Here is a 21,587-nt window from a genome sequence, read left to right as displayed (position 1 = left end):
TTAAATACACAATTAAGAGATCTATTCAACCACTTTACGTAACAGAAATAATGAAACAAGGAGCTATAGAAAATTAAAATGAACGTCACCACTGATGATCTTTTATGTTCCTTAAAGATAAGTTATTAAACTACAGATGCCATATGTGGTGCTATCAGCACCATGCACAGTTTACTTCAACCAAAGAGTCCCTGAGTGGTAACTAAGATGTGGAGCTGACAGGGAAGAACATACAAACCTTTCTTTAGCTTTTTCCTTTAGCTCAGGGAAGGCAGCATGCCCTTTAATCATATGGTCCATCTACAACACAATATAAACCATTAAGTGAAGCTGGAAAACAATCAAGGAAAAAAGTGTGACCAAGGTCTTTCTGTTTCAGCTGTGCTTTAGCTAATTTCTCTTTACTGTTGGAAAGTTGAAACCCATCACACTGCAGTGAAAGGTTGCTCCTGAACCCTGAAATTCAGATCATCCATTGGATTTCAGCGGGAACTAGGTGCTGCAGATCTGCTCACAGTAATGGTCAGTCAATGTTAAAATAAATTCCAAAGCTTTTCGCACACATCTGGCACCATCAAAAGAGAACAAGAATACCCACATTAACATGCAAAAATAAACCAGCATAGTGTATCTTCATCCAACTAACCATCCATATATTTTCAAACTGCTTTATCCAATTCAGGGTCACAGGAGATTCGGGGTCTATGTGAATCTCGGAACCCTGTGCATCTTGGCAAGCAACATGCGCAAGGCAAGATACAACCAGTCCATAGCAGGGCACACATAGACACAGACATAGGCACATTGTCAACCAGGGGCAGTTTTCCAAGAAGTAAATAAATCTACCAGTATGTTATTGGAGTGTGGGAAGAAACCGGACCATCCAGAGGAAACCTCAGGTTATAACTAGGAGAACATCCAAACTCCACACACATATTACCCCAGGTCCAGAATTGAACTGGGGGCCCTAGTGCTAAGGGGCAGCAATGATAACCAATGTGCCACCATGCTGTGCTTACTGTATCCTTATTGGGTAAAAATATCTAAATAATTAAATAAACTAAAATGATTAAGAAAGAAATTACAAACACAGTACATTAGGACTAATTTGATGGTTCATTACAGTTCCAGTTCATGGATATTCTAGGAAGAACCTATTCCAACTCACCAGTTTACCTGTGGCACTTTGTCCTGCTTCATTCAACCAAAATGCTGGAACCATTGCAGAGTAATATGGACCCCACACACCTGGTACAAAGACTGGCTGCTTGCTGATCTGAAAATAAAATGACATAATAAGCTATAGAAAAAAGAAAAATGCAATATTAACAATTTTATTTGAAATAAAAAACACTGATTTCATAACTGTGTACTAAAACATTTATCAGACTTCATATATACAATATCTTTTTATCTGTAAAGTACACTTATGTCAACTTTCTTAAAGTTGTTTTTTGTAAGTATAATGTATACTGTAGGTTCTCAAATAACCCTAAGAGATACATACCAAATGCATATCATCAAACATCACACATCACATTTTGAGTAAAAAATGTTAGAATTATCATAATTATTTTTTTAATAATCTCCAACATTATTGTATTGAAATTACAATGATTTGTCTAATAGTATAATTAATATGGCTAGAGAGTACTCTGACCTAAATGAGCACATCTTTTACAGTTACCATAAAATATACATTTTTAATTGGTTTGGTAGCTTTTTTGCATAAGATCTACATGGCATTTTATGTGTTCAATACAGCAGCTTCTTATATTAAGTGAATGACAGCTATGTTGGGCTAACTTCAACACTCATTGCAGATCTTGCTTAAGACACTAAATCTAAACATTCATTTTAGACTGGCAGTGTTCTATTAGAAGATGCTCGAAGTGTTTAACTGAACTGCAACATCAGCAGTAGAGAGATTTTCCTCTCTGTGTGCCACAAAGATGGAGCCTCTATTATTTGCCATCTAAGTGGCACAGATTCAAAACCCTCACTTCTGCTCTTCTAGTCTTCAAAATTAATTTACAATCTGCATAACTCCTTAATACTCTAGTCAAACCTGCTTCCACACAAATAGCCAACAGAATAATCCACTGACAGTAAATGATTCTTTTTGTTTAACAATTTTGTTTTATAAAACTATCAGAAAAAAACTCAGAATTTTCCAATTCCAGCAACAATCTGCGGTGACTAGTCAACAGATTTCAACAGTAGGTTAATTAAATTTGTGATTGTCGAGCTTCACTGTGTTAGACTGTCATTATATCCAGACATAAACTGCCCCTATATAAAAAATACAGGATGTAATAAAGGGAAGAGACAAGCAAGTGCAGAAAACATTAACTTTCATACTTTTACAGGAGAATTGCTTGTTTTCTTCTTTCTTCCCTTTATTTACCATTTCACCATGCGCTTGAGTTAGCCAACCCCCCTGAGCTGCAGTTTGATCTCCTCTGCTTAATGCACAACATTCAAATACTAATGTATTTCTACTTTACCTTTTCTTAAGTTTCCTAAAGCAAAAATCTCTTCATCTGATTTTATACATAAATGCACACCATGTGAGTTTTTTTTCTTTACGATTTATGCTTCAGCTGCAGAACCAAAAATATATACTGTAAGTATTGTAGGCAGTATTTATAATTGTAGGTTAGTAACTGAAGTGTCACTTACAATGCTCTGCTTCCTGGCATTCAGTTCAACAATAAAACTTTCTGTAGCTCTGAACTTTATTTGTCCCTGTACATTAATGCAAATATAACTCCTTCCAAAAAGTATTTTCTATATTGTTGTGTCCTGGCTCTACTGTCTCTGTTGAGTGTTAACTACAGAGAGAGGAGGTCACTGGTTCATTTCTCTGCTTCGTGTTTCAATAACACTATTCATACTGACATGCCCCTCTCTGCAGACATCTCCATATAGATGGGAGCAGGATGGGCTGAACCTATAGATAATGCACCAACTTCACACCTCAGGGTCAAGCCACTACAAAGCCAAAGCAAACCAAGCTGAAGTGGGCTACCCTGCTCTTACTGGGAAAGCTGTGGGTTTATTTGTCTAAAGGAATGTACACAGGCAACTCTCTGAAGACGGTCTACATTGATTTCACTACAGGACCTCTTGACATGGGGAAGAAATTTGCTGGGTCAGAAGGGTCAGCCTGCTGCACTCTTCACCAGGTTCACCTCACTAGAAGGGTCAGTTAAAAATAACATCTCACCTGACACAGGGCAGAAAAAATTGACACTTTCAGTAACTGCCCTGAAGGATTTTCACCTCTTCTATTCTATTCTAAGGTGTCATTTGTACGAAACCTTCAAATGTAAACTTAAAACATTTACACAACGAATCTAGTTTAATCAAGTAGCACTGTTAGTTATTATATCACTCATTGTTTTCTCTTGATAATTTCAAAAAAAGAAAGTTGCTGTTTAAGAGAATTTAATACAGTGCATTGGTATCAACATTGCCTTTACTGTACATGTGGATTAATTTTCAAACAAATAATAATGAAATAAAAATAAAACTATCAGAAAAAGCAGTGGGTCAGAAAGGCATCATGTACAGAATAAGGAAACTTTTTTTCTAATATTTCTCTACCATTTTTATCACATTAAAATGTTATACAGTAAACATACATATTTTGCTTGTGTCACTACCTTAACAAGTTTATATTTCTGTTTCCTTCTGGGCAGAAAAGCATTACAATGGTTAAAAAGTGTTTACACACAAAATACAGTGTGTAACATCCTATCTTCAACCTGAGTTCCTCTCAACAGGGACAAATGCTGCAAAGCTGTCACATAGCCAGGAAAAAAATCATAAGAAAATGTAACTGGCTTCAGCATAATTTGTAACATGTCTTTCTTTGCAAAGAGGTCTGCGCTACACTTGTAAATGATATTGGTATTTACTAAGAAGAGTAATAGTGCAAAGTATCAAAAAATACTTCCAGCATAGAACAACCAGGCAGTCTTTTGATAGAAAAGCTTTTGGAATTTCTGGCCCAGGTCTAAATTTAAAGCTCATTTAAATTACACGAGGATCTACAGTAGAGCAATTAAAAGCTGAGGCATTTGTGTTTTCCCACAGCCACACTTCTACAAATCAACGCTAAGACTTGGCACAGAGACCTGTCATCTGCTTGGCCTTCCACAGACCCAGAGCACAGATGCCTTGGGAAACCTGTGGCACACAAGAGCTTCCAGGGTCACAACAGGCCTGCAGGGCTTATTTATGTTCCTCTTTAAAATGTTCCGCAAGCCAGCCAGACTGAATTCCATTTGCCTCGGTGCAGGAACTTTAGCAAGCAGACACTGGTTTTAACCCTTCCTACCACACACACAAAGCACTCTTACAATAATTTTTTCTTCAGAGTTATGTCTCTCCTGATTGATGATTATATTTATGCACAGTGACTACATAGATTAGTCATTTTTTAAAACATTACAGGGAACAATTTAAAAGGCTTTTATCTGTCTATCTGCCATTTGTCTGCTGTTATTTTACTACCTTCTACAAGTCAAATAATGCCTTACAACAGCAGTTAAATCCTAAATGGCCTGAAAGGACCTAAACCCATATATGTCTTAACATTCAAAAAGTAAGAGGTCATTCTGAAATATTCCACCTCCAAGGGCCACTATATTACAGGTAAATGTGCTGTTTTTTCAGGTCACTAAACATTACTGACATCATACTTTAAAATTAAAATTATTATGTTCTTTTAACTTAAAACATTCTGCAACGTCTCTGAAAAGAACTTCGAAAAGGAACAGAGTTGATTTAAGAGGCTTTGACTCCAGGAGAAAAAGAGAAACTGAGAAAGAAACAGAGCTGCTGGCTCATCTGTTCCTGAGGATCAGCGGTGAACATTATGGGGCTAATCAGAGGCCTAAGACGAAAAAAGCCGGAGATGACTCTGCAATCTGTTATTAGTTTAAAAAAGAAAGGCGGGCGGCTGGGTTAAGCATGGACCAGCTTAGCCAGGAATCAACAGTGTTTGTGAACCCCAGGGCCATGAACCTCGAGTGTGGGCCAATAGGGTGTAACCGAAGCCTATAACAAGCAGATGTTACAGATTGACAGAAACACAGAGATTTGAAAGCTTCTCTGAAGAAAAATAGCTAAAACGCCCTGCATGAGAGATACAGTAATGATGCCCCCACCCTTTTTAAACTAATGAAAAACCGCTGTCCAAATAGTGCATTATTGCCTAGAGACATAAGAAACTATATCCACAGGCTACGCTGACAGGCTGTAGGGCCCGATCAGCATATTAAGTTCCCCCACAATGGAGAGTTCAAGTGCTCAATTACTTGTGTTCTAGTAACATTTAAACTGACATCTGACTATTGCAAGACAATCAAACATTCTACTTCTGGCCTGTTCATAAGCAAAGACACACTTATAGGTTCTCAAAGAATCTACACAGTTAAAATGCAAAATGAATGGAAAATATGTTTAAATACTTTGCAACACTGCAATTATTTTATAATAAGTGTAATTGAAAATAAAACCCAACTTCACCCCACCTTAACAAGGCATTCACACATTTCTAGTTCAGTCTTAAACACTTGCCAGTTAGTCTCTTAAGTGCTCAGAAATAATAAAACAAGCTGAGGGACAAATTTACTCTCTATACTGATAAGCTCCCAGCAGGGATTTATTGAAGTGTTTTATATGACTAGGGAATTCTCTAGTTCTGCTCACACTTACTTTCTGTGGTTACTCAAGGATCAAGAGTTAATGTATTGCAAAATTTCAAAGAAATTTCAATTTATTTCTTTTCATCAGTCCTTGAAGTTGCAGTCTTCAATTTACTGTCTCCTGAATTATTTATTAAAAGCTTTCTGGTGTTTTTTTATGCCCTTATTCATACATAGCTTTTCTCAGTATGACATCATCAAATGTGCTCACTCCTTAACACCCAGAACATTTAGCTTTGCACGACTTGAATACAAAGCTATAAAACAGAATCCATGAACATTTTAACTTTTCTGCTATTAAAAAAAGCAACATATTCAAGGCTATAAAGATGTGCAGACATTATCACAATATATTTTCTACACTTAAGAAAATCTTGTGTGACTTTGATGTCTGAAAAATATCCATGTATTATTTGTTCAAAAGAAGCAAAAAATGGTGATATCTTACTATCTAAAAATGCTAATCAAACATTTTATCAAACAGTCTTCTTCAGTTTTACTTCACTTGGTTGGAGAAGTTATTATTGCTTGGAAAGGTTTCCAGCTGGCAGCAAATGACAAAAAAACTTTTCAAAGTCTGAAACACTGCCCACAAATTAAGCTTCTCATGGCTCCATAAAACACAGGCCCAGAACTGGCCTATGATGAGTACTCCTTAATGTTACTGAAACAGTATGCAGCTGTTGTTAAAGGCACAGAGACCCTTTGTTGCTGAGGTTTTAAAAGAGGGAAAAGTGCAGAAGGCGTGTAGGGGCGTCAGCTTCAGTCTGTGTCCAACTGGAAACCTGTAGAGTCTACTACACGTCTCACACAAGACACTGTGATCGATCCCAGGTTGTTTGCAGGTAAGCAAACAGCCATTGAAGACAGATATTAAAACATGCAATGAAACCCAACTGTTTCAAGGAGCAGTGTGAAACAGTGTTAGTACCGCAATGCAAACTTCACTATTTAATGTGGACATGACTGAGCCTAGTTTTCAAAATTTAAAAAACAGCAATTATTTTTTATTATGTGCCTACATAATTTCGGTGTCACGAATAGCATTTTTACATCTTGGCTCAGAGCGACGTCTTTACCGGTTTAGGAAGAATGAGCAAGTGAAGACAGACTCCTTTGTCCCCATCCACCAATTAAACTAATCATCTTTTTACATGAGCCCTGCAGCAATCTTCAGGGTATTCAGCAGATCCGTCTATGGCGTTACTGTGAGCATGCTGGCACCCAGGCCGCTGTCAGACTCCTAGCATGTCCAAACATCAGAGAAATTAGGAGAATAATCGGTAAACAATAACAAAATTAGCCAAGTGAAATATAAAAGATCATGAAGCTTGAGGAGAAAGTAACTGTTAATGACCCACAGAACATTTAAAAGTAATGTTCTCAGTCTTTGGGTAGAGTAAGTGCTTCTATATAATACTTTAAGGTACTGTAAATGTAAATTTTGGGATAAAAGCTGAGCGACACAAGACATTTAACTTCAATTTATCCAGCCTTTTTTCTCAAACATATGCCAAGATTTACAGATAAGACAGACAATGCATCCCTTTCACTTTGAAAGACTTAACTGTTCCAAATAGTATTGCATTGTTGTTTTCAGTGGTTTAGAAGTTGTCATGTCCTGTAAAGAACTTTCATTTATCTTTATTAGGTTGGAGCAGGAAATTCTATCTACTACAGTATGTCAGTTTAATTACACTGTCTATTTTTGAATTCCATATACATTTTTATTTTGTTGGAGGAAAACATTAATTAATGGCCTGGTCGTAATGTAAAATAACTACATTTTTTTGAGTGCATTGTTATTTTTTAAGAGAAAGGTTTTAATTTGCCATTTAAGAACAAGCTGTTTCATGTTGACAATTGCTGACTTTTTTTTAATCAAATATGACTTAGATCAAAGTTTATTTATTATAAAGTTTCTTGGATATTGGTAACATGCTACTCGAACACAACCTTTTCCCTCCACATTTCTCCTCAATTATATAGTAGGATAACACGGATTATTTTTTTTATCTGAGGAATTCTTTTAAAACTAAACCTGAATGTCAGTACATATGTCAGTACATACTGTAAATTTATCAAATCAAGAAAGAGCTTATTTATGTTAAATAAGCATCCACTGCTAATTCAGCATATATATTTTCATTTAATGGATTGGACTGAAGCAACGGAAAATGTACTGTGTAAAACCCACCCATAGCACCTAGAATCTGACATAAAATGCCTCCCACCAGCAACAAACTTCAATCACAGAGATTAATTTCACTTAATTATGTGATTTTTCCCTTTTTATTTCTATAAATGTCATCTAAATTAACAGACTGATGAAATGATCAGCGTGATTTGATTGTAAGCATCATCCTTGTAATACATCATAGACAATACATGCTAAAAATGAAATGTTGTCAGTAGGATTATCTGCACATCCCATATCATCACACCACTGAAAAAACTAAATACACTGAAGAGCAATGAGCAGACAAAAGTCAGCTACAAATGCAAATCCGGAATTATGAAAACTAAGTTAGGGTAAGAGAGAGTCTGATATGAAATATACCTTTTCTTTGTATGTTGTCAAGTTTCGAGATTTCCAGGCTGGGTGTTCATTCTTTATTAATCATTTTATGATTTCATTTATACTATCCATCAGGCTAAATTATTATCTCTATGGTTATCTCTAACTATGAACAAATGACACTGTAAAGAACAAAACAAAGCAATAAAAGTTTATTTTTTAGTCAGAAGCAGGATAGCTTGTCCTTCTAAAGCATCTCAAACTATAACAGCAGTCCAATCAATGAATAAACTATACCAGGCAAGAAAGCTAAATATAGCTGCCTCTGTGTGTCAACAATGTGAGTACACAACGATATACTGGATCTGACTTTGCAAGAATATTGTCACAGAAGACTCTGTTTCAACCTTCTCATCACTATCTAGGAAAAGAGCACTTATTACCTTGCAAGACTTCTGGCAAACAAAGCTGTTAAGTAGAAAAATCACTAGTGGATCTACAAAATCACACATAAGTAAACATATATACAAAACTGAAAGTAAGGAGAACATACATTTTAGCACCTGCTTTCATTTTTTCCCAGTGAAAATCGGAATGGCCATGAATAATGCTCAAGAGAATGCACAGTGTACATAATAAAGCATGCATTCATTATTTTCATATGCTCGTTTTTGTACATAAAAAAACATCAGATGTAAAAACTGGCATTTGCATAAGCATTTGCACATAGTCACTCAACTCCGGTGGTTGATTTATCAAAAGTGGGATTAGTTTGCCTGTAATGAACGTCTCCTGGTGATGCATTAAGAAGCAAATTGCTCCAAGAGACCCAGCAAAGGTCAGCATCTCCTTAAGAAATTACACATCCCGAGGTTCTCACAAGAGATCAAACAAAACGGTCTCCTATGTGACCCACAGCACTATCACAAAGTGCATCGTGCATGGAAGAGTTTTTAAAGTGCCGACAGACGCTGTCTCTGAGGATCGTCTTTCTCTCATTAGACACATTCCGTTAAACCTTCTATCTTATGCTACTTAAAAAAAATAATTTCTTTTTATTCTTTTTCCTTTCCCAACCAGCAGCTGTGTGTGCCAAAACCACAACACAGGATGACCTTCAGCTCTCTTGTGGAAGACATTTATCTGCAGGGATCAACTTTCAAAGGTGTTTGTGCTGGCAGTGGTCCACGGCAGGTACACATGATGAGGATCAAAGAGGGCATCTGGACAACCCTTCAGTGTTGATTAGGTGAACTGAGCCATTAAACGTTTCTGCACTGAGGGCACTGATAGAGAGGCACTTCAGACAAATACTAACTATAGCCAGGCTTGCCATCTCTCCTCATTACTCTTACTTAAGAGTTCCTGTATTTACTCCATTACATACAACACTCAATAACAACACGTACATGACTGTAAAAGCAGTTAAAAGCATAATAAGGAACCTGTGTACCAGACAGATGCTATGTTTATATCTGTCATATCACATTTCTGAATTCCTAGGTAATGTTCATGCACTTTAAAAGACTCACAAAGTTACCTGATACAAAATGAAATACTAATATTAAGTTTCCTAGTAGTTTTATATGATATTGTACCTGAGATGTATCATTCCCCATTGTGTACTGAAGCTTTGATTCTTATTTTCTCAGATAACAAGTTTACCTAACCAAATTTTTAAAGAAAAACACATGTAAATGTACAGTAATTATGAAAGCATTCACAATTTATTTACAATATTACAATAATGACAATTATAAGGAAAGTGACTGTATGAGCTGGTGTTATTTATTTAAGAGTGGAGAATGAAGAATAAACATATTTGTTTCAGGAGCTCTGGACTGGATATGAATTATAACCTACTACTTTTTGTTTTGGTTAAAATGTCTGGAAATTGATCAAAAAGCAATAGGACCTGTAACGTAGAAGAGATATTTCTTGGATTTATTAGAAGGTTAAGGAGACAAACTTGAATATTTCAGTTAGTAAACATTTAAACCGACAAAAACATTCGTCAGTAACTGCCATCTGAAGACTTCTTTTGAAAATGAAAGCTACAGTGTTTATACACATACTGTAAGTTTAATTATGCTCGGGCAGCTCTGATTAACAAGGGTATATTGCTTCCTGTTGGCACCTAGGGTTAAACTTTGGGCCAGGATAAATCAATGAGATAAGCTTAATAAAAGTGTACTGCAATGTCTTGGTTGAAGAACAGTAGCCACTTGTGTGTGCAGATATATACACACAAAGAATTGGTTTACTTCCAAGTTTGAATACACTAGTCTCATTATTGGAAGGTTGTCTTAAAAACTACCGCTGAATATACTGTAATATCAGGGTCTCCAACTTTTTTCCCTGGAGAGTTACATTCTTATGGTTATCAGTAATAATTTATCCACTTAATAGGTTAATGAATAAAACTTAATGTGATCATTTGAAGATACCTATAAACTTGGAAGATTTGGGGCTTTCCAAGTCATGATTCTTGTGTAATACTAAACAACACTCTATCATGACATTGTTAACACAGTAATTTACTACAGAACGTCATTGTACTGCATCAATAAGTCAAAGCTGTTTTTTAAAAAAACTGCAAAGCTGATCTGTAGTTTTGCATTTTTTTCTTTTACAACACACAATTTATAGTTTAACAAACTGTAGCTGTTTTTTTACTAGATTATTTGATGTGGATTTCTCTCAACAATTCCCAGGACAGACAAGATAAAAAGATGTTGTAAACGAAATCCAGCAACAACTGAGTGAAAACAAACTGAGGCTTTAATGGCAGTCCACAAAAATGTACTGCAGGGGGGCAAAATTATGTGTTGTAATTACATTTCATATGTTATTTAATATAGAAAAAAATATTTTGCTAATGGTTACCAGGATACTAGTTCTTACTCTTAGGATGGTCTTCACACATTTTCACATACAGTACATTGCTATATAAGTGTAAGCAATTATTATTATTATTATTATTGTACAAGATTCCTTATTCTTTCATTTTCTTCATCCCTTTGTAGATGTTTTTAACCTAACAGCATAAAAACAGTAGCACAAATATGCAGATGAGGACATTTCTTTGGGAAACTGAGGGAAGAGAGTCTATAAGGACAATAACATGTGATGATGGTACACACAATATAGGGGTCTAAAGGGCAAAGTGTCAGGTTGTGAGACAGTCTCTTTGTCATCATGTGACTTACCCCCATGTGACAGGAAGAGGTTCCACAGATCAAGGCTAAGCGAGATGTGATTGGTTGTTTCTCACAAGGCAAGTTATACCCTCTCACATCTGCTCCAATTACACCTGAAAAATAAAAAAAAATGAATATCTTTAGGGAGTCATGTCCTTTCTTGATAGGACCAATGAAAAGTCAATACAGTAATACATTTACTTTTTTCTACAAAAAATAAAAAAGACAATGTAAAAGAGATCACAATGTGTACTAACAGTATATCAGTCTAAGTAATCCTTCAGATTCTTCAAATTTATTTTAGCTAATTTATTAAATCAACATGATTTATCGCTGTTAGAGGCACAAATGATTACAACTGTCACTAAAGCAAAAGGAGAAAAAAATAAACCGAAATACCCAATTTAAATAAAAATTATACACAAAACATAGAGAAGTTTCACTGGCTGAAGCTGATAGGGATGGTTCAGTTCAATGTTCCAGGGATTTGAAGATAAATTAAAACAACAATTTAAGCCAGATATATATGTATTTCGTTCCCCTAAAATTAAAAAATAAAGCACATTATGCTAAATTAAGAAGCTAGTGCCTCTTTCAAACATTCTAAAATAAAGCAACCTTATGTCTGTTATTTAAACGCACTGCAGGAACCCAGATGAAAATAATTACTCCTGTTTATTTATTAGCACTTAAGGGCTGTTGTTGGAGAGGGGAAATGGTAACTCATTTATTCTTTCCTCAAAGACTACAGCTTAATCAAATCCTTGATGGAGGAAAAAAGACCTTTTCCTTTCTGTTACTTAAAATCATGCATGGATGATTTAATGTTTTTTGCTGGAAAAAAAAACAATGTAATTTCAGAAACAGGCAATTTATTCTTGAACTCATCAAAGCTTTGGTTTCCATATTTATTGCATTTTCAAGCTCTGTCTATGAGATGCACAGTTTAAACTTCTGAACAAATTGCATATCGACAGGCCTAAGAGCTTTCAATTAGTAGAGCTAACACTAGGCTGGATTAAATAATTACCCATACACTTTAATAAAGTGAGGGCTTGGAAAAGTACTGATCAAGACATATTACTGTACGACAGGAGACTATTTCAAGGAGTGCCACTGAAATGGCTGACCATAATAATACTGTATACTGTATACAGCACATACAGGACATGCACATGCATAGTAAATAGTATACAGTATATAGTGGACATGCACATGTGTACAGTACCTATATAACCCACCCCAAAGCCTAGTTTCCACTGCTTCATTTTGGTAGAAGGGGATCAAGGAGTGCTCAGAAAGATTTAGCATGAGATAATTGGATCTTGGTAGGTGGGACCATTTTGTGAAAGCTTTTTAATGGCCAGCAGTCATATCACTCTGCAACTCGCAACTGGTAACCCACTGAAGCTAAGCAGGTGTGAGCCTGGTCAGTACCTGGATGGGAGACCTCCTGGGAAAAACTAAGGTTGGAAGAGGTGTTAGTGTTGCCAGCAGGGTCTGTGTGGGTCCTAATGATCAAGATGGGGACACTATACTGTAAAAAGGCATTGTCCTTCAGATGAGACGTGAAACCAAGGTCCTGACTCTCTGTGGTCATTAAAAATCCCAGGGCGTTTCTCAAAAAGGATAGGGGTGTAAAGGTCAAATTCCCATTGGCCTTTACCAGTCATGGCCTAATAATCCCCATCTATGAATTGGCTTCGTCAGTCTGTTCTCCTACCCACTGATAGCAGGTGTGTGGTGAGTGTACTGGCACACTATGGCTGCCGTCACATCATCCAGGTGGATGCTGCACATTGGTGGTGGTGGAGGGGAGTCCCCATTACCCATAAAGCACTTTGAGTGGAGTGTCCACAAAAGCATTATATAAGTATAAAGAATTATTATTAATATTAATATAATTAATATTAATATTATGAATTAATGTATTATTATTCCAATTAGGAATTAATATTATTAATATAATGGCTCTCTTCCTCTTCCTGGCTAAAGTGGAAGAGGGTCAGCTACACCTACAACCAACACCTCTGTGTTCAAATCACAACGAGATGCAATAACAAAAAAAAATCTGACTTAATCCATGGAAGGATGGATCTCTCCTGACCAAGACAACTGATGGATGTAACTGTACACAAGGATAGAGAGAGCTACAGTAAATTACAGGTATAAAGCTCTAGATAACAACAGGACACTGTCCCAAGCTACATACAGTAAAATAGTAGAAGACTAAATAACCAGGATATTTAAGTGGGCTATTGTTGGACTAAATGATATAAGGCTCAAAGCAGAACTGAAACTGTTCAATTGCTGAACAAAATGCTGTGAATGACCAGCAGTCGACAGGTTTATCTGTTACGAGACACTGAAAAATAACATTGTAGATATAGTACTGTATGTTTCAGACAGGGTGGCAAAACTTAAGACTAACTAAAAACAAATATAAACAATAGATCATTCACATACTGTATGTAGTCCAAAAATAAATATAGCTGACAGCACCCATGACTAGGGGCCAAGACAACTTACACCATGTTGACCTCTGCCAAACTGTGAAGATTTATGAGTGTACAGCCTTCAATCAAAAGGTAAATACTATAATAAATGCAAATTGATCTTAGCTGATATCAGATTAGTTTGTTGTAGCCATGACTTTTCAGGGTCATGTTTGTTTCACATCAATCAATATAACAATATTTCAGAGGTGTTCCACTATGGCTGTCCAACCTTGTGACCTATGACCTTCACTGTACATGTGGCACAACTTCCCAAAAGTATCCTTTACAATTAAATGGTTTTTCACACAAAATTTGATTTTATGGTCATCTGAACATCTGGCAGAATAACAAAAAATACTGGAGTCAGAGATCACACCTTTTTTGACAGAGTGTATACAGATTCCTATGTGTGTTCCATAGAAACTATTAGGTTTGTGTTTGATGTTCAAAAAAGGTCACATGCAATGATAATGCACTGATAGGGGACATTTATTATTTCATATCATCCAATGTATTCAATGGTAACCAAGACACTATCTGCACTCTATAACAAATTCTAACAAAAATTTGCTTTTGGCCTTTAGGATAAGTTATATCTCAGAGACATGATCATTGATACAGCATAATGTATATGGGTTTCGATATGTGTTTTAATGGGAGTCTCTATCTGCACTCTGTAAAGAATTATAAAGCTGTTTTACATACTACCTTAAGGAGATGTCAAAAGTCACCATCAAGGACATTCCAATCAGTGGAATAATCTTAATAATTACAGGGTTTCAGCAATATTTTTGAAGTCAGAGAGTGAAAAAAACTGGCAAGAATGTCTTCTACCATAACCATCACCAGAATAAGAATCATCCTTTTCCTTCCAGAAGCCTAAAAGGTAATAGACATGGATAGGCTCCAATGGAATGAACAGTGACACTGACTATATACCAACAACTACAAATACACAATTCTGTATCATTACGTAACATCTTCAACACAGAGAGTGACCACTAACTTTATCCATTTGAATGTTATGACTGAGAAAACATTCTGAAGAAATATTCTGAAATTCAAAACATATTACTTGAGAAAGCAAGCATCTTTGCAACAATCTGGTGCACTTTGAGACCTAGGAGATAAAAGACCAGACATTAATTAAATGTGTGACAGTGTCATAAAACACCAGAGCCACAGCAAATGACATTGCAAAGAAAAGAGGTAACTGAGAACAAAATCCTAATAAAGAAAGCAAGAAGTTGAGTACGAAATGTGCTTATTAAGTGCATACGGTATCTCCAAAGCTCTTTCTAGTCACATTGGAAAACATTTTTTATGACAAAGGATTACAAAGAGATGTAAGGATTCTAAAATGTATAGATATAAGTCTCTTTTGAATTACTGATAAAACTTATTTGCAACAAATCCAGTAATATACCAATCACAAGTCCAAGAACATCACAAAGATAGCACCAAAGCAGATCTTAAAACCAACTTAACCAAAAAAACCTAAATTATAGGAATATGTTCTTCCACAGCAAACTGAAGAGGTAAACAAGTTGTGTACTTGGATCAATTAATATTAATATCATATTAATACTAGCATACAGCTAACCCTGAATACAAAAAAGGATACCCTAACTGCAGGTGTGGCAAAGAAACAGTAAAAAACATACGCTTGGCATGACAAGAAGAGACAAAAAAGGTCTTTCTTCAGGAGACAGTTAACAGACTGCAGAATGATAGAGCTTAATGACCAAACAGTAACATTTCTGGAAGAGTGAAGTAACTAAAATGGCACGGGGCTGAACACACAGCAAGAAAAACAGATCACTGTTGGACCAAGTCAATGCTGGGCTGAATGACCAAGAAGAAGATCTCTTATGAGATGGGAAGACAAAATCAGTTATGCTGCAGGTGCAAAAAGTATGTATATATTATATTATATTATATTAAATACAGTATTGTACATTGTACCAAAGTTATTCACAGACCGTCAGTGTTCAGGGAACAGATGACTTCTTTATTTCTATTAACAATTTGCAGAAGGCTTAGGCCCAAACAGACCTAAGAACTGTATCTGCAGTTCTGCTCTGGACACTGTCCTGAGGAGCATGAGAGTGAACATTCATCCACCAAGCTATTCATGGGGAAAGGTGGAGTCTCTGTGCTGTGGAGGAAATGTCTGGTTCCACCACTGAATTTCCTACACTTCTTTCTCTCTACCATGCCCAAAGCAGGAAAAGCAACACTTGGTTTAGGAGACAGCCATTTTAGTGCTGGAGTGTCTGACTGTCAAATCTCAGTTGAGGGGAAAGGTGACCCCGTATTTTATATACCAAATTCTAGAAACGCATAAATCAAATAAGAAAAGTAATTACTCCATGTGTGGATTACAAATCTCAATACTATTTGGATTTAGAAAAGTAAATTGGAAGAGTAAAGTAGTAACTTAATGTAACCCTTATCACTTTACTGTGTTTATCAAGTTTTTCTCTAGAGTGCACTTGAGATTTGTTATTATCCCATGTGTAGACAACATGAGGGTATCTCATATTTATCAGCCTGTAATACTGAAAAATATTATGAAAAATCTAAAACCTATTTGTCAATGACAGTGGAAATGGAAGTCAAACTGTAGGACGGTAAAACCTTTCAATAAAGAAAATAAACCATGCTCATTTTAAAAGAACATCCATATTTCAAAGAGAAGGACTTAGGTAAATGTTTGCCCCTCATCACCTCCCTCATCCTGTGAGGCGCCAGTATTATCCTGTAGTGATCTCTAGAGGTGAGCAATAACATCTTTACACAGATGCCTCGGTGTTTCTCCACATAATCCATATAATCTTCTTGTCACAGGGGAGTTAACAGTAATTCATTTACAACCTCCCTTATGTCCAACACAACCAATCCTCCTCTGATCATGATGGAACATAAAAGCCTGTCCCTGACAAGCTACGCTGTTTCAGAGCTTTATTTTGTCTGTTTTTTAATCAGTCTGTTTTGATAGTATAAACTTGCTATCTTTGTTGTAAGTTTTATTTTTAAATAGTACTCTTGCCTATGCTGACCCTTCAAGAGATGTGCAGCATCGTCCAAAGCCTGACTGAGCATTGCTGAAAAGATCAATGTGGCTTAGTTTAGGACTGTAGATTAATAGCAATGCCTAAAAGAGTGATGCATTTACAGATGTGCACATTCCTTTGGCTATAAAACAACAGGGTTCAAAAGGTCCATCCCCTCTTCCTCACCATGGTAACTGGACACTGAGTAATGTTGGTCAGCATTAACAGAGTGAAATATGGAAGGACTCCCTCAGTCCTGAAGTCCCTTTGGTTACTGTGAAGGCCTGTTAGGAATCCTGTACCCTCCATACTCGGCAAACAAGATTCTGACAAACAAGTCAGCAATGGAATAACAGACAAAAAAAAATTACTAACTGTGTTATCTCAGGGGCTGTTCTGGAAGATGAAAGCTGTAGCAAAGTGAGACCTCAAATCATTGTTGTATCCATGTCACTGGATCAAGGTCACATTTTGTCATGATGTGTGTGCAACAATTTCTCCACCATAAAAAACACAGTCCTATGGCAACCAGTTAACGGTGGCATGAGCAGGGCGGTGATGGAGAGAAGCTGCTAGTCATGGACTGGTGGCAAAGAGGTGGCTGTTAGAAGAGGAGCATCAAGCTCTTAGGCTGATGCAAAACCCACTGCATCTCTTTAATATGAATCAGATAATTGTGCTTCCAGAACTTAATATGAATCAACCTCGGTAGAATTAATATAACTAGATTACATCACTTATTTACCCAAAGAGAGATCTGTTTTTTCATGGAAGATTTTTTTCCTCTGTATCAAGTTTTGATTTTAAATATAACTTCCAACAAGCAGTTCTGTATAGAAAATGATCATGCATCATTCTTTCAACATAAGGATGAAAGAAAACATATATGTGGTTTAGGGCAGTGACAGATTGGTATATAGTATTTCATATTACCAGATGCCTTTGGTATGCATAACATTAGCTTTAATTGATTCTATAATAACTGTCATTTATATAGCTCAGAATGGTTGATAAATGGACATTGTAAGGTACACTGGTATGAATTAGATAGGAATTAGAAGACTCCTATCTGTAACAAAAAGAAAGCTACAGTATACTGTACCTGTGTTTTGGAAAACAGAACTTGGATCCAATTTTGTTCTCTGGTACTCTAATCTGGAAAAACACAGTAACATAACGCCTCTTCAGTTTTACAAATCTCATGTGAAACCGCACGCCTGTACCCATTTGTGGTACCTTGAAAATAAATCTACTCCTGGCACCTTTTTTCTCATACTTTCCTTTCTGCTGCTGTCTTTAACCTTGTCCACAGTACCTCAGCTAATGAGAATGCCATTCAAGAACTGGTATTTTATGTCCCTTCAAAGTTCAGCTGTTGTTTTCTTTTTGACATGTTTAGGGATGCTGTAGTACTGGAAAGTGAAATTACAACTGATCAGTCTGTAAGCAGACGATGTTTTGAGGTCTGGGTGCTTTTAAGCAATATTCAATAAGACCATACACTATTAAAAGAATACAGAATCATTATGGGTCCACCTTCTTGTTTAACAGTAGATACAAAGTCTTTTTTCTTCAAATTCTATGCACTTTTTCTATTAAACTTGTTCTGGTTCTTGGTTGTTAACTTCTCTCTTACTAACACTGTACCAAAGGATGTTGAAAAAAAACATATGTAAGGCATATTTTCAAGTATTTTTATAGGTTTGCTTCCATAAAATTGTTTCTAAGTGTACTAATTTCTTCCTGTTTGGTTACGCACACTAATTCCAGAACATTCCAGTTTGGATTCAGATCCTCAGATGTTGTTCTTTTGGCTTTTGGTAAAATTCTTCAACCATCTTTAGGAATAATCATATTTCATATCCATTAAGAGTTTAAGCAGAGTTTAATTTGAATTATGGGAATGGATATCAATTAACTCTCACTCTTTTCGTGATAGAATAAAGCCAGTTTTAAGTATAGATTGATAAAGTTAGCAGCCTTTCCTGGGACTCATCAATGCAGCACAGTGAGCTTTGATCAGTGAAAACAGGTATACTGTACATATGTGCAGTATCTTAAAAAAAAAACATATTTCAAGGTCATGATGTATTTTAAGAGCAAGCAGTTACTATGCATTCTAGGAGTGAGGAAAGATTAATTATTTCCTACTGTATCACAACACTGTGAGGAAGAAACATCTGCTATATACAGTATCCATCTCAGGTTCTGAAATATTCCACAGTGCCTTCCTTAGTTCAGAAGAGTCTCTCGATAATTTTAAATCTTAATCTTACCTTTCCAGGTAATTATTTAAAGATGATATATTTACCACTAGTTCTGTCTGTGTGTATACAGAGACATATAGAGATATATTAAAAGAATAATTACTGAGATTTTCTTTTGCTAGTGATTTCTTACATATCTGAGATAATCACATCTCTTTTTACATTTTTACTGGATTTCTACGTGAACTGGTTTGAACCCCTTAATTCTGAGTACTACACAACGCACAAAAATGACTTGCAAATCACACCAATCATATTTAGAGGCTTAGTACAAGAATTGCAGAAAAGTGAAAACGTTATTAAAGCTTGTCTTCTTTGTTAAGGATGGTCATTAACTCTCAGAGCTTATATTCAGAAATCACAGCAAAAAACGTATATCATCTAATGTTCCCACACTCTACATTTGCTGATGCTAGGCTGCAGTAAGATAACTCCAGTAACACATTTAATTGCTTGTTTCCTTAGGGGCTGTTCAAATTTAGTACCATAATTACGCTAACAGTTTTAATTACTGCACTACACCTGTTGCTTTAATTACAACCCTTGTTTCAAATTACTCTTTTTGCTTAGCTGTGAAAGCCATGTATGTTTTATTTTTCATCACAGAAATGGGAAAGAAAGGACTGCAAAGCCACTATCACCTTGAACAATCAACTGTAATTACCTTTATGTTTACTTCTTCTAACTAAAATAAGCTATTCACCTTCTTCAGTTTTATGTACTATGGAAAACTCTACTTGGATTTTTCCCCCAACCAAACATTTTGTTTCTATGAACTGCATTCCAAACTAGGTCACAATGCTGACATAGTAAATTAATAATTATTCTAATCTGATGTTATGAAATGCAGCACCATTTCCTTTTGGGTTTGTGTGGCACATGGCCGCGCATGTAAGCACTGCCAGGAGTAAGGCGAAATACAGAGCTCCATCATCTGCAGACTGCTGCAAAAAAGGACAGCACCATTTTGTACCATAGCTTTCTCCCTGCCAGCCACACAGTTTCATTTTCAAGCCACAAGATGGGGGAATGGACCCCCAGCCATTGCAATATTTTCACTAAAACTTTGGTCAAATCACATTCCTTACCGAAGCAAAGATTCCTTACCTCCCCAATTGTAATTAAAAAGTAGGTAATCTCCCACTATGCTCTATATACAGTAACTAGTTATTTTATTAGAGGCTGTTAAATCCCAAAATGCTCCTAAAATTTACTTCCTGAAATGAACCATGCCAGCATCAGAATATTCCATTAAATTAAGGCAAAACAGTTAAGCATGTATGGTTGTAACAGGATTATTTTTTTACTCTTTCTCCATTTATTTTCCATATTCACCAACAGCATTTTTAAAATAATAGCCTTTGATATTCTGAACAAATCTGAGTTGTTTCATTGTCAACACACTTATATCTTATTCAAGACTTTTTAGTTGAACAAAACTGTACTCCTTATACAGTATGTGCGTATAAAAATGCTTTTGCACTGTAGTCAGAACTGAAAAAGATTTAAGCCAAGTCTTTACTGTACAATCCCTTGAGTTATTGAAAGTGATCCGAGGAAGATGAAGCTATCTCCAGGAGAAGAGTGAGATGCCAGACTGCTGTGATGCTAATGAGAGGTACTAAAAGCACTGTGTTATGGGCCTATTAGCTGATAATGAAACCTGTGGATGACTGGTGACAGCTGCGCCCTTGCCATGCAGTCTACAAAGTGGGGTTGTAGCTCTCCCTGCAGAAAAAAACTGTAAAAGCCCTTTATTACTCAAGCAGGGGGCTTTGGGTATCAGCAGATCCTGAGGGTAAAAGGGTCAAGGAGTCTCATTTTTCATTCAAACTAATTACCCCCCCCCCCCTCCCTTTACCCTTTTCTTCAGCCTATTCAAACACATACTTGTAAGAATTCCTTTAGTTAACCCAACACAGACACTAGGTTTGATCTCTGGCTGTTAACTGCAAGCTAAAACAGAAAAGGCTTTTATTTCTAAAAAAAAATCCATCTGGAATTCTTCTTTATCAAGTATGTCTTGTTATTAAGCATTGTTATATATTTTTTTGTCACTGAAGCATTTTTGTGTGTGGTTAATCTGTTTTCTATTTGCAGTGCCATGGTATCAAATGCGGTTTCAATACTGCCTGAGGCTAGGGCTGACCTTTCTTGTGGACTGGTATGCAAATAATGTGCTGGGTATTTCATTGAAGGTCTTGCCACATAAAGATCTGATTGTTGATCAGACCATGTCATGCTGTATAATTGGATATAATCAAGGGTGTAGCTAAGCATCCCATAAGAAGATAGTGTGGGTCTTTACCTTGAATGAGCCCAAAGTTCATA

At 36.1% G+C, this 21,587-nt stretch overlaps 1 protein-coding gene across 4 annotated transcripts in view; it reads right to left on the bottom strand.

Annotated features, from left to right (window-relative positions):
- The window catches only part of fggy (FGGY carbohydrate kinase domain containing), a 95,651-nt gene that overhangs the window by 24,669 nt on the left and 49,395 nt on the right, over window positions 1-21,587 (bottom strand). For all 4 annotated transcript variants that reach the window (XM_088598781.1, XM_088598784.1, XM_088598783.1 and 1 more), the window contains 3 exons: window positions 11,445-11,548; window positions 1,169-1,276; window positions 239-300 (listed from right to left, as the gene is read on the bottom strand). In XM_088598781.1, coding sequence (XP_088454907.1) covers window positions 239-300; window positions 1,169-1,276; window positions 11,445-11,548 — 274 coding nt within the window. The remainder of the gene's footprint in view (window positions 1-238; window positions 301-1,168; window positions 1,277-11,444; window positions 11,549-21,587) is intronic.

This window comes from Lepisosteus platostomus, chromosome 11 (genome assembly GCF_059453375.1).
Source record: "Lepisosteus platostomus isolate fLepPlt1 chromosome 11, fLepPlt1.hap1, whole genome shotgun sequence".
Lineage (NCBI taxonomy): Eukaryota > Metazoa > Chordata > Actinopteri > Semionotiformes > Lepisosteidae > Lepisosteus > Lepisosteus platostomus.
The sequence above is the reverse complement of the archived record's forward strand: the minus strand, read 5'-3'. Positions and strand labels throughout refer to the sequence as shown.